This window comes from Drosophila innubila (genome assembly GCF_004354385.1).
Source record: "Drosophila innubila isolate TH190305 chromosome 2L unlocalized genomic scaffold, UK_Dinn_1.0 4_B_2L, whole genome shotgun sequence".
NCBI lineage: Eukaryota > Metazoa > Arthropoda > Insecta > Diptera > Drosophilidae > Drosophila > Drosophila innubila.
Window position 1 is genome coordinate 15,506,196 of NW_022995372.1, and position 12,044 is coordinate 15,518,239.

Below are 12,044 nucleotides of genomic sequence, written 5' to 3' on the forward strand. Positions count from 1 at the left end.
TTAATTAAACAAACTTTAATTTTTATATTTTATTTGTAACAATTAACAATAATTTGATTATAGTTTGATTCACACAAAAACACAAACATTATGTTATGGTGTTCAAATTGTAATTGTTATATGTGTAATTACATTCAATATTTGGTTTATTGTTTATTAATATCACTTATCCGCCCCGTTACATGTGGCTTCATATTGATGTCAATCAATTGTCATTGTCCTGCAGACCCTTTCCATTGCCATTAAGCTGCGTGCTCTGAACTATAGGGGGTGTCTCCTCCACACAGCCCGAGACTGTGGTTTTCGATGAGTTTAGCTCCGTCTCCTCGGGTATTACTTTGGGACCCTCCTGATCCTGCGATTTAGCAAAAGAATTTGATTAAGCAAAGTATTATAATATAAATTACAATGCCAAGCACATGCCCAATGCAATGATCTCATTAAATTTACAGTAGATTAATTAAGTAGGCGAATATGGTGGAAAGTCGTCTGTTGATTACAGATGTTGACTTGCATTAAATGTAGGTATATTGTAACTGTATATATTCTTTTTTTATAAGTTTAACTCGATATTTGAACATAGTCCAGTTAAATATAAACTGAAAGTTAATTTTTAATCTAACACTTATTTAACGGAGACTTTATCTACATATAGTTGCTATGTTAATCACACCTTTGTTATAAACTCTTATACGGTAAGTCAAGAAATTGTTTTCACAAAAAAATAAATGCACATGTTTGTTTTTTAATTAAAAAAAAAATGTCATCCCATGAATCTTATTATTATTTGAATTCATTATTATTTCAATGTGGAAAATGGCGGTTTTATCATTTGAATCAGGTTCAGTTAAGAAAGTATAATTACTTTTAAGTGATTTTTTAATTCACCGATCACTAACCACGCTCTATTGCAGTTCTCTGCAATGAACAGGATTTATAAATAGCGTTGCCAATTAAAAACTAAAGTAAATGAAAAACCAATTCCATAACAAGCATACAAATTAACTATCCAACCAACTGAAATGCAAACAACACAATAAAAACCGAAAAGCAGTCTCTATCCCTTTCAATCCCCCAATTCCCCCTTTTTGTGTGAAGTGGAAACTGAATGCGATTTGCAGCCACAATATGTTTGCTTGTTTGTTTATTTGTTGGTTTGTTTGTTGGTTGTGTTCTTGTTGTTATTGTTGTTTTTATGAAACTCAAATGGATATGTGCATGTGAGTTTTCGACCTGCATGCTAATTTCAGCTTACCCATATTATACACACATTTAAGTGCAGAACAAAACGATTTTTAAATGAATAGCAGCTGCGGCTTTTGCAAAACTTTTCTCTTTTCTTCTTTTAGCATTTGTTTTTTTTGTTGCTCCCATTTGCTTTCCGATCTGTTGATGCCATTTTTTCGACACTTGAGCGATTGCAATTTACCAACTTTTCAAGAACATTGCAGTTCCCAGAATACATGCATAAATTGCATTCGATATTTTTATAAGAATCAAATATGGTCTGCTGATTATTTGAATTTTCTGATAATAACGATATCTACCGATATAAATTCTATATATTCAAAGACTGCAGAAAAAAATTTAGCTTTTCAGTCTCTTTTCTCAGATCGTTAAACATCTTTATAAAGATATAGTAATTAATTTTTTTTTAAATATTAAAAGAGTTATAGTAAAAAAAGTGGCAGCTCATAAATACATTCAAGATTTAAATGAAGTGACGATTTTGATCTACGGTTTTGATATAAATTATTAATTGGAATATTTAAATAGCTAAGAAGATTTTATATATCTGTATGTCTGCTGGAAAACTATAAAGATTACGAGATTAAGTGAAATAAATGTAACATTTTTTTAAAGTAATTATAATTCATATTGAAAACTCTTTGGTTATGGTATATCGAAGTCATGCAAGTCACCTCGTAAATTCTGTTTAATATTGTTTGTTTGTTTTTATTGGGTTTCCACACCATCAAATTTTTGGTATAAATCGTATTCATCAAACTCTCCTGCGGTTGTTGTTTGCATTTGTTTTTTTGATGTTTTTTTTTTGTTTTTTTTTTGGCTTTTATTTAAACGTGCTGAAACTACAAACTAATACTTCGAATGCTCTCGTACATTGCAGCTGAATGCACAAATTTTTCAGCACACACAGGATTCCCCCTCATTCAGTCACTTCTCCAATCTCTACTCTTCCTTTTTCCTCAGCAGTTGAATTTTTGTTTAGCTGTATAAAAAGTACGAGTATTTTCCGTTTTTGTTTTGCTTTCGCTTCAATATTTTTCTTTTCTTTTTTTTTTGGATATCCCCGCCTTACAATAAGAATTACTTACGCGCAATTTCGTACTCACTTTTTGTGCGTTATGTATTGAGATATAGACATAAAGTCGTTGGCGTTCAGCCATATAAAGTCGTTGCCGACCAAATTCAACAGTGACAAATGTGGGCCAACCACCCAGCCAGTCTTCCAGCCAACAGGCACTCAGCCAGGCCAACAGCGTCAAATTACATGGCTTTTATTTGGAGATTCGCATATAAATATTTATTTTTTACTTATTTTCTATTGTTTTCTTCATCTCTTTCGCACATCGATAAATCGCTTTATGTGGAATGAAAATAAAAAGAAAATAATGGCTGCAGCAATATGTGCTGAAGGTTGCTTTCATAAGGGAGAGAATAGGAGAAAAGCTAACAGGAAATGGACGAAAACTTCTACGTGCCATTGAAAATAGTAAAATATATGAGAAGGAAATCGAATGCGGCGCTCTTAATACAGTGTCCCCAAGCGTTGTGGAACATCATAACTTTCGCAAGCAGTTGAACAACTGCTATACAAGCTATACTTTATCCTTTAGTATACTTAGATCAATATAAAAAATAAATATCTAAGTAAAATCTGACGAAAAAAATGCGGTAAAGAATATAGTCAAGACACTGACTATCGCAATATCTCTTGCATACTTTTAGGAACTTTTATTGCTATAATAGTTAAAATGCAGCTCTAGTTAACCGATCTTTTTTCGATTAACGTTAATTATCAAAAAACGTTCTTAATTATTTTTTCGCATTTTGCGAGGGCGTCAAAGATGCCTTAGTCTGCCTGTTACATACACTTCAACTAATACTATAGCCACAGGTAAAAAACGATTATAATCTGATAAGAATAGTTTAAAATAATGATTATGGTTAAAATAATAGATCAGATATCTGCAATAACAATCGCATCAAGTTTAATTCCTTAGGGATTGTTTATAAATCCCATTTTTGTAGTGATATAATAAACTAATTAACTTGAAAATTGGAATAAATTAAGTAAGAAAGTACTATTTCCTTGGAAGTCTTAAAGAAGATGAATTAATTTTTTTTTTTGATATTATATATAAATATATTAGTGATCTAAAATTTTTCTAAAATTTATTCCAAAATCTTGTATCATCTTTATGTCTTCAGATAATCGTAGAACTTGGTCAGAATATTTGAATTCTTTATATCTTCAATGTTTAAAAATCAAAGAATCGACAAAATAAATTTAATATTTATGTATTTAATGTATATATAGTAGTTCTAAAAAATTATTTTTAATTCAGCAGCAGTTTGATTATTTGAACACCACTGCGAGCTGTGAACTTCAAAATCGTGTTGAACGTTACACAAACTGCGTCTTTTGCTGTGCTTCTTTGTTTGTTTGTTTTACGACAATGTTTCTTTTCCTCCTCCTTTACCATGCTCCCCCTTCCATTTGTCCCCGTCCCGACAACATCGCCCATTCGCTCAGTGAGCTTATTGTTGCCTTTGCAACAGCTGCGATTGTTGTTGTTGTTATTTTTGTTGTTGTCAACTTGTACTAAGTTGAGCAACAAATCATTTGGCTTAAAACGCAAACAAAATCAAAGCGAAAGAAAAATAGCAGAGGCGACAATTTCAACGTATTATTTTTCGAATCAGACAGAAAAAACGAGAAATGTTTACTTTAAAAGTGGCATAAAATGCCGAATGTTGCATGCAACGCGCGATGCGATATGCGATGTTAAACTAAACCTAACTACGAGTGCCATTTGACCCGGCTGTAAAAGCAGTGGGCGTACGAGGAGTACGGGGAGTGGCAATGGTGCTTAGCCAAACAAATGCAGCTAAAAGCCAAATGGCACAAGTCTGGGCTTAAATTCAACGAAATAACTTGATGCCTCGGCTTCTTTGGCACACGTAAAACCATCAACAACGAACAGAAAGGGGAGGAGAATTGGCAGAATTAGGAGTGGGAGTGGGAGAAAGAGATGGGAAAGCAAGAGAAGGAACAGGAATTGTACTCGTAAACATGCAACGTAAACTAGCCGCTGCCCACGCGTTCCTGTCATGCAATTTCTTGGCTGGCACTCTAAATGTTGCCTCTGTGGATGTGGCATGATGTGCCCTGATGTGCCGTGATGTGCCATGATTCTGGGAATCGGTCTGGGGATGCATGTGAGACTTAGATGTGTAACATACTTCGTTGTTAGGTAAATACTAAAGCATGCATTTATATCAATACTCTTACAGAACGAGACAGACAAAAGCGAGAGAGTGAGATTGAGATTGAGAAAGAGAGAAAAGGCAGGCAGAGAGACAGAGAGAGAGAGAGAGAGACAGAGAGAGAGAGAGAGAGAGAAAAGTCCACAGTTAAATGATGTTAAGCCCTTTAAATCGTTCATAATCATTAACTTTTGATAAAATCTTATGATAACAATAATAATTTCTAAAGAATATAAGCAAAATGTACTTCATATAATCATTATGCTACATTATCTCTCAACTTTTGAACAATTTTGACAAGTTGAAATATTTTATACTGATTTACGCTAAATTTATATAAAAAGAACCCCTTATAATAATAGTATTGTGTTTACTTTAATTTTAAGACAAAATAATCATTATTTTTTTCAGATTATACTATTAATAACGACACAAAATTTAAATTAAAAAAGTTATGAAATTGTTTAATCAATATGTTATTTTCTTCATTCTTATTATTTCAATTGAATAAATTGAATTATGCTAAAACTAGTGATGTAGAAATACATCGAAATATCGAAAGCTCGATTTTAGCGGAACCGATATTTAAGTAATCAACTCGATTATTTTTTTAATAACCTAAAATTAATTTTTTTAAGTCGACACCTAGATTATCTTGGCCTTTGTACATTTCGATATAAAACTAGATTCAAATTTGGACTTACATCTCAAGTTGAAATGAAAGGTGTTTCTTGCTTTCTCTCTTTTTTCGCACGTCTGCAAGGGTATTTGAGCGTCGGCTTTTGCCGTCAACTCTAAACAATTCAGATGCATTTTTGGGTTTCGCCTATTTTGGCTTGGCTTTTGTACATTACCATTAACATGGAGCTGGGTAATACAGATAAATCCACAGCGGGTATTGAAGTTAACAAACCACTTGGATACTTTTTCATGCGGCTTGGAAAGAATGTGGATTCCACTCCCTGTTTGTATTTTGTATGTGGACAAACAAACAGACTCGCATAGTTAGATATTATAGTATAGATGCACTCTCACACACACACACACATACACTCGCTCACACTGTGCTCTCTCTCTCTCTCTTTGTTTTTTCTCTCTCTCTCTCTCTCTCTCTCTCTCTCTCTCTCTCTCTCACTCTCTCTGTGGGTTATGGGTGAAATTTATTTTGCACAAACGAAAAACAGCAAGTGAACTTTTCCTCCTTTTTAGCCGCCCTTTTTGGGAATGTCCTGCAATTTGCAAGCGCAACTCAACTCAACTCAACTCTCTGCAGTGTTGTTCAGACTACTGGCTTTTGTTTTCTGCTCACTGATGTGTAGCCCAACTGTCAGTTTGTCAGTTAGTCAGTCCGTCCCACTGTCGCTCTGTCCCTCGGTCTGTCTTTTCAGTTGTCCGCTACAAAGTGTTGTTGTTTGCAGCCTGAAAATGCCAAGGCAAAGTTTGGCATGTTCATAAATTCATTAATTTGTTGCTGTTGTTTCTCTGTTTTCTATTTCTCTGTCCTTTTTTTTTTGCTTTTTGTTGCACATTTGTGTTGCAACCACATTTGATTTATTGAATTATGGTTGCCTCGCAGCTATAAAACCTCGCCTGAAAGCTTTGCTAATTAATTATGAAATTAACTGTAGTTAGATAGACGTATGGATTATGGAATAAATCATTTAGCAAAAGGATTGCGAAAACACAGTGGAACTCTCATAATGCGATTAATATGATAAGATACAAAATTCTATACAATTGTCCTCTTTAATATTAACTACCCTGACGGAATATCTCCGTAACTCAAACTTCTTTAATCAGAATTTTATACAACTCGCTGTCAATTTTTTTTTCGATTTTTTGATCCTTTATAGCTCGAATTTCTTTATAAATCGAACTAAAAATTTTCCGCTGGTTCTTTTATTTGTATTTGTATTTTATTTGTTTTTTTTTTATTAAATTTTCTAATAAAAATACAAAAAATCTCTTCCAGGTGTTTTAATTGAAACAGAATTGAATGTGAAATTTGAAACAGGTTTATAAACTGTCTGAAAATAAAAGTTATTTTCAGACAACCCTAATGTGCAGGATCAAACCTTGCAAGCTCTGGTTTTAATTCGTTTTTATTAGTAGTTTTAAACTCAATTAACAATAAATAATATCAAGTAATTAAACAAGTTTTTAATTAAGCTTATTTAAAGTTTATAATTCAATATAAATGTCAAGCTTTAAAGGTTTAATCAACAACAAAGCTCAAGTGCTTAAGTTTTTATTTTTTGTGATGTTAAGAAACCAAACTTAAGCTTTAAGTATAAGATTTGATAAACTTATTGTAAGTATCCCTTGGAGAAGATTCGATAAATAAAAGCAATGTAAATTAAACTTATAATTCATTTAATGCTAATAAAGTGTATAATTCACACTTAAATTCATTTTTTAGTTTTATTCAGCAATTATACAACCTAAAGCTCTTAAAACTTTCAGTTTTTTCTGTGTTGTCAAGTAAATAAGTTTATTATTATTTTGATTCAATATATTTAATAATTTTTTTAGTTTTAATCAACAATTAAACTACTTGATGTCATTAGAAGTTTCAGTTTTTTCTGTGCTGTCAAGCAAATAAGTTTATAATTTACTTCGTACTTATTGAAACTTTAATTTAATATATTTATTAATTTTATGTCTTTAAAAGTTTCTGCCTTTTCTGTGATGTCAAGTAAATAATATTTATTAAGTTTTTGACTCAATATATTTATAAATTTTTTATAGTTTCAAACAGCAATTAAACAACTTGAAGTCTTTAGAAGTTTCAGTTTTTTCATTTTATGGTCATTTTTAATATTTACTGTAATTCGAGTTAGGGAAGTTCGACCGTAGTTAGGTCAGCTGGAAATAGAAAGGCAAAACTTTTGCTTCAAGCAACAAGAGCAACAACAAGAATGTGAACTATTATAAACCTGTAGATGGCAACCTGTCACCTGTGCTTTGTGCCTTTGCCTGTTCCTGCTGCTGTGGCATGTGGATCACATGTTTGTCTTGAAAACAAAAACCAATAAAGCTGGCATCCAATTCGAAATTCACATTCGAATGAAGAAATCAAAGCCATTGAAGCGGCATCAAGAAGCGAACACATACAAATGCCAAACACACACCCCACACACACACACACACAGACTGTAAAGTGAACAATGAGCGATGAATGAATGGCGGATACAGTGGTGCTCAACTTCCGGTAGCGAGAGAAGCAAAAAAATAACAACGGCAGGACATCTTTCTAGCTATGCTAAAAAGTTATTGAAGGCAACAGCTGCTGTTAACTCGAAGAACCCAAACAACAACAAAAAATAAATAAATAAATGTACAAAAAAAAAAACCAAATCAAAACAATTGACGGCAATCATCGACAGAGAGAGTGAGAGAGAGCGAGAGAGAGAGAGAGAGAGAGAGATACGGAGAATGGAAAATAGGGAGAGAGAGAGAGAGAGAGAGAGGGATAGACAGAGAGAGTGTAAGGGAATTGAAAAATCTGGGGACCAGCACTCACCTCTAATACAACACCCTCGAGGGCGGGTTGTGAAATATTCTTTAGATTGCTGTGATTCAATTTGGGCGCACTGTCGGCACGATTGCGACCCAGTGATTGATTTGACGTTTTGTTATCGGCTTTGCTCAGCATCGAATTGTTGGAGGACTTGTGATTAATCTCGAGCGCTGAACGCAGTATATCCACCTTGGATGCGCTGCTCCCAATGTTCCCATGCCTCGGCACACCCCGAAGCGATTCCACATTGTAGCTGCTGCGACGCACCGCCAAATGGTCGTGTATATCCGCCTGCACACGGTACGCCGAGAATTTCAATTAAAAAACTTGCTGCTTTTCCTGTGAAAATGTAATGTTTTTCAACTAACCCGCGAGCCACGCGGCAACGATGACAGACTGCCAATCTGATTGTATTTGATCATCAGGCTCAAACGTTCCAGCGACATGGATGTGCCCTGTTCCTTGGTTGCCGGCTCGGTTAGTTTCTCTGTTTCACCGACCTCAACGGCCTCCACTTCCTCCTCGGACTCCTCAGTGGTGTGATCGAACTTTCGCAGCCAAATGAGATGCAACAGTCCATAGGCTATGCCGCCAACCACAGCGAGGAGTCCCATATAACGAAAGGCGTCTCTTGTGCCGAATTGACCGATGAGCAGGCCACCCGTGAAGCTGCCACTGCCACGTCCTGTAATGAAGAAGAGAGACTGCTCAAATAGCTTCACAAGACAAACGCTTACTTGTATACACTCAAAACAAATCGTCCTATACATTGGACTTAAAATAAACGAGATGTGTCCTAATATTCAGATACATTTTAGATTTTATATACAGTTATTCAAGTAATTCTTTTGACCAAATATAAAATTCACAATTTTTTCTTTTTGCTATATATTGAGGTCAATTAAGCTTAAACTTTTCTTCTTAAATAAAAAACCAGTTTGCTAATTATTTTGTTATCAAAACAATTACTTAATATTTCAAATGTGTTCATTTGTGACGATCATTAAATTTTTTTAGTATACTTAAGCAGGTATGATATCAATATTTAGTTATTTTAAAAATATCTAAAAAGCATTTTTCAAATTAAAGCTAATTTCCTGCATTCATTTTCAATTTTATAGAATTTTGAATTTTGTGCCGATTTTCTTAAATGTAGAAAACTATTTTCAGTGTGTACTTGCCCAGACTGAAGTGAGCCATGCCAAGCACGCCAATCAATGTGGCCAACAGACTTTTGGGAGCCAAGATGGAGCAATAGGTGGCAGCTGCCACCCACATCAAGTGGCAGGATAGAGATTCCATTGCCTCAAAGGGGAAGCACCACCAGGCATTCCTGCAAATAGTCAAAGAATCTATTAAATTACAATCCACACTACATCTAACCGTGCCAACTACTCTCACTCGATAAAGGAATAGCCGACGAGTCGTCCGGCATGCGAGAAGAATGCAATAATAATCAAATTGACATGGCCAAAGATTCGTGTGATCTTCTCTGCGCCATAAAGGAAGGGAATACTGCTCACAGTGCCCACCGTAATTGTTATACCTGAAAAATAAAATAAAATTCAACAAATTACACAGTCAAATTACAGTGGCTGCCAATACTTACCCAACAGATAATTCGGTGCACCCAATTCCTTAAGATAGAGAAAGAGAAAGCTTTCGATGAAGCCCCAGAAATTACCGAGCACAAACAGAAAGCAGATAAATGCAATCACGTGCGGCATTTTTAATAGATTCCATAAATCCCTAAACACATTATCAGCCGGCAACTTCTCGCCCAGGGGCATCATTAGCACAGACATTGTCGATATCACCAAGAGCACATCGTACGTATAAAACGCAGCTGAATAGTCGGTGTAACCCAATCCACGAGATGAGTAGTCAATCATGATGCCCGTGATGGGTGAGAAGATGGCCATGCCAATGCTTGAGAAGAGTCGCTCACGGCCAAAATCACCGCCAAACTTCTCTATCATTGTCAGTGCAATAGGATCCATGATGGTAACTCCAGCCGACAACATGGTAGTGGCCAGGAATCTGCAAGTTCAGTTAGAAACAGTTTACTACTTAAATACAAATTAAAGTAAGAATTTATCTTGTTGTTATATAAATAAAAGCAATATTAAATCTTTTAAAAAAATAAATCCTGTTTATTTACATTTTAGAAATTTTATTGAAAAAATTCAATAAGATGTTGTTTGTATTTTTACCTGAGCCTAAAGTATATCCAGAATATAGTACTTAAATACAAATTAAAGTAAGAATTTATCTTGTTGTTATATAAATAAAAGTAATATTAAATCTTTTGAAAAAATAAATCCTGTCTATTTACATTTTAGAAATTTTATTGAAAAAATTCAATAAGATGTTGATTGTATTTTTACCTGAGCAGAAAGTATATCCAGAATATAGTGTCGTCGGTTTCTTTGTAGTCTGGTGGACAGATCTCTGGTGCATTCAAAGTGAACGTGCAACGTTGCATCATGCACTTGACAGCTCCCGAGTTAACATACGAGATATTGGTGCGTCTGACTAGGCCACCACAACGTAGATCCAAATCATCCATATCTGTGAGATTGATTTGCATCTTCACCAGTCTATCTTCGCCAAATCGTTGTCTTATATCCGTGACAGTTTCGTTATCATCCTGTTCAATTTCCATGCCCAATTGCTCTGTGGGATCCGCCAGATCGGGATGCATTTGCAGCATGAAGTATGTGGCATCTGCATTATCTGAGTGCACCCAACTGATGCTTGCATTTGGATTGCCACTGACAGTGCCTGCATTTCCTGTGGAAACTGTTGGCAAAAGCAGAAGCATGACAAAGTTAGATTTTAAATGGTAATAGACAACTAAATAAATTGCTTTGGCTCAATTGGCCCCAAGCAAGCTGGTCAGATAAACGGTTAGTTCCCGAAGGAAACTGAAGAGGAACTGGACGGGAACTAACCAAGTGTAAGGCTGGGAACTTGTTTTGTGTATGATCTTTTTGGATTGCCTTACCAAAACTTTTTGTTTTCTTTAAGGTTGTCAACAAAAATATATATTTTAATATTATTGCATTATAAGTTCGAAAACAAATTATTCATTGATAAAATTCCGTTTTTTTTTTAGTCCAATTTCAGTTTCAAGAGTATGATAAAAACGAACTATTTTATGGCAGACAGAATTTGATTGATTTCTACTCATGGTTGAAAGTATTGTATTTCAGATGAAAAAGTTACTTTAAGTTATTTAAGTTTGCTGATTAATGCAAATTAAATATAAACAGAAAATATATTTACATTGTCTTATCATATCTTCAAGTACCTTTACTATTTTCTGTGTCCATAAAGAATTCACGAAAACGGGTTCCCATAGGTCCTGTTCCCCGCAAGTAAATAAATAAATTAAAAAAAAAAAAGATTTAATTTAGTACACTTAATTATGTTATTTATCTGAGCTGCAAATATTATACCGAACTGAAGAGAAAATTTGTTTAAATAACTACTTTACATAGCTTGCAAGGGGGGAAAGTAACCCAGACGCCATCTAGTGCCCGGAAATTGCAAAGTGCTTGTCTACTTTTGTACTTGTTTAAAATGTAAATATTGTTAGACGCGGAAAATTGGCTTGCTTTTATTTTTTATGAAACAATAAATAATTTTCAAATTATTGGTCAGAAAATAAATAAAAATTGCAAATCTGTACATCCAACAAATGAATTGAAATCAGAGGATGCTTTTTCTCATTGTCATCTCATATAATCAATAATGAAATACAGCAGTTTATAGCAAGTTTTGTAATTATAACGAATTTATGTACATCGAGTAATGTTCACCCTCAGAGTTTGTCGATTCGCTTCAAGCTGCAACTGTTGAAATTTAATAAATAGAAACCTATATTATTCTTGAGAAGTTTCTGTATGTTCTGTAAAGTTGAAAACTTTGTTGAAATGCGTCAAGCTTTAATGAGGACATGTTGGTCCAGTTGCCAACCGCAGTTTGAATCGTATTTATTATTGCTCTC

At 34.2% G+C, this 12,044-nt stretch overlaps 1 protein-coding gene across 1 annotated transcript in view; it reads right to left on the minus strand.

Moving 5' to 3' along the window:
• Positions 1-12,044, minus strand: part of LOC117780724 — a 29,635-nt gene continuing 17,591 nt past the window's right edge. Inside the window, exons 6-14 of the mRNA XM_034617359.1 lie at positions 11,346-11,399; positions 10,420-10,834; positions 9,642-10,072; positions 9,434-9,578; positions 9,214-9,365; positions 8,401-8,717; positions 8,036-8,323; positions 5,367-5,474; positions 1-355 (exon numbers count right to left, since the gene is read on the minus strand). Of these exons, the coding sequence (XP_034473250.1) occupies positions 206-355; positions 5,367-5,474; positions 8,036-8,323; positions 8,401-8,717; positions 9,214-9,365; positions 9,434-9,578; positions 9,642-10,072; positions 10,420-10,834; positions 11,346-11,399 (2,060 nt within the window). The 3' untranslated portion in view covers positions 1-205. The remainder of the gene's footprint in view (positions 356-5,366; positions 5,475-8,035; positions 8,324-8,400; positions 8,718-9,213; positions 9,366-9,433; positions 9,579-9,641; positions 10,073-10,419; positions 10,835-11,345; positions 11,400-12,044) is intronic.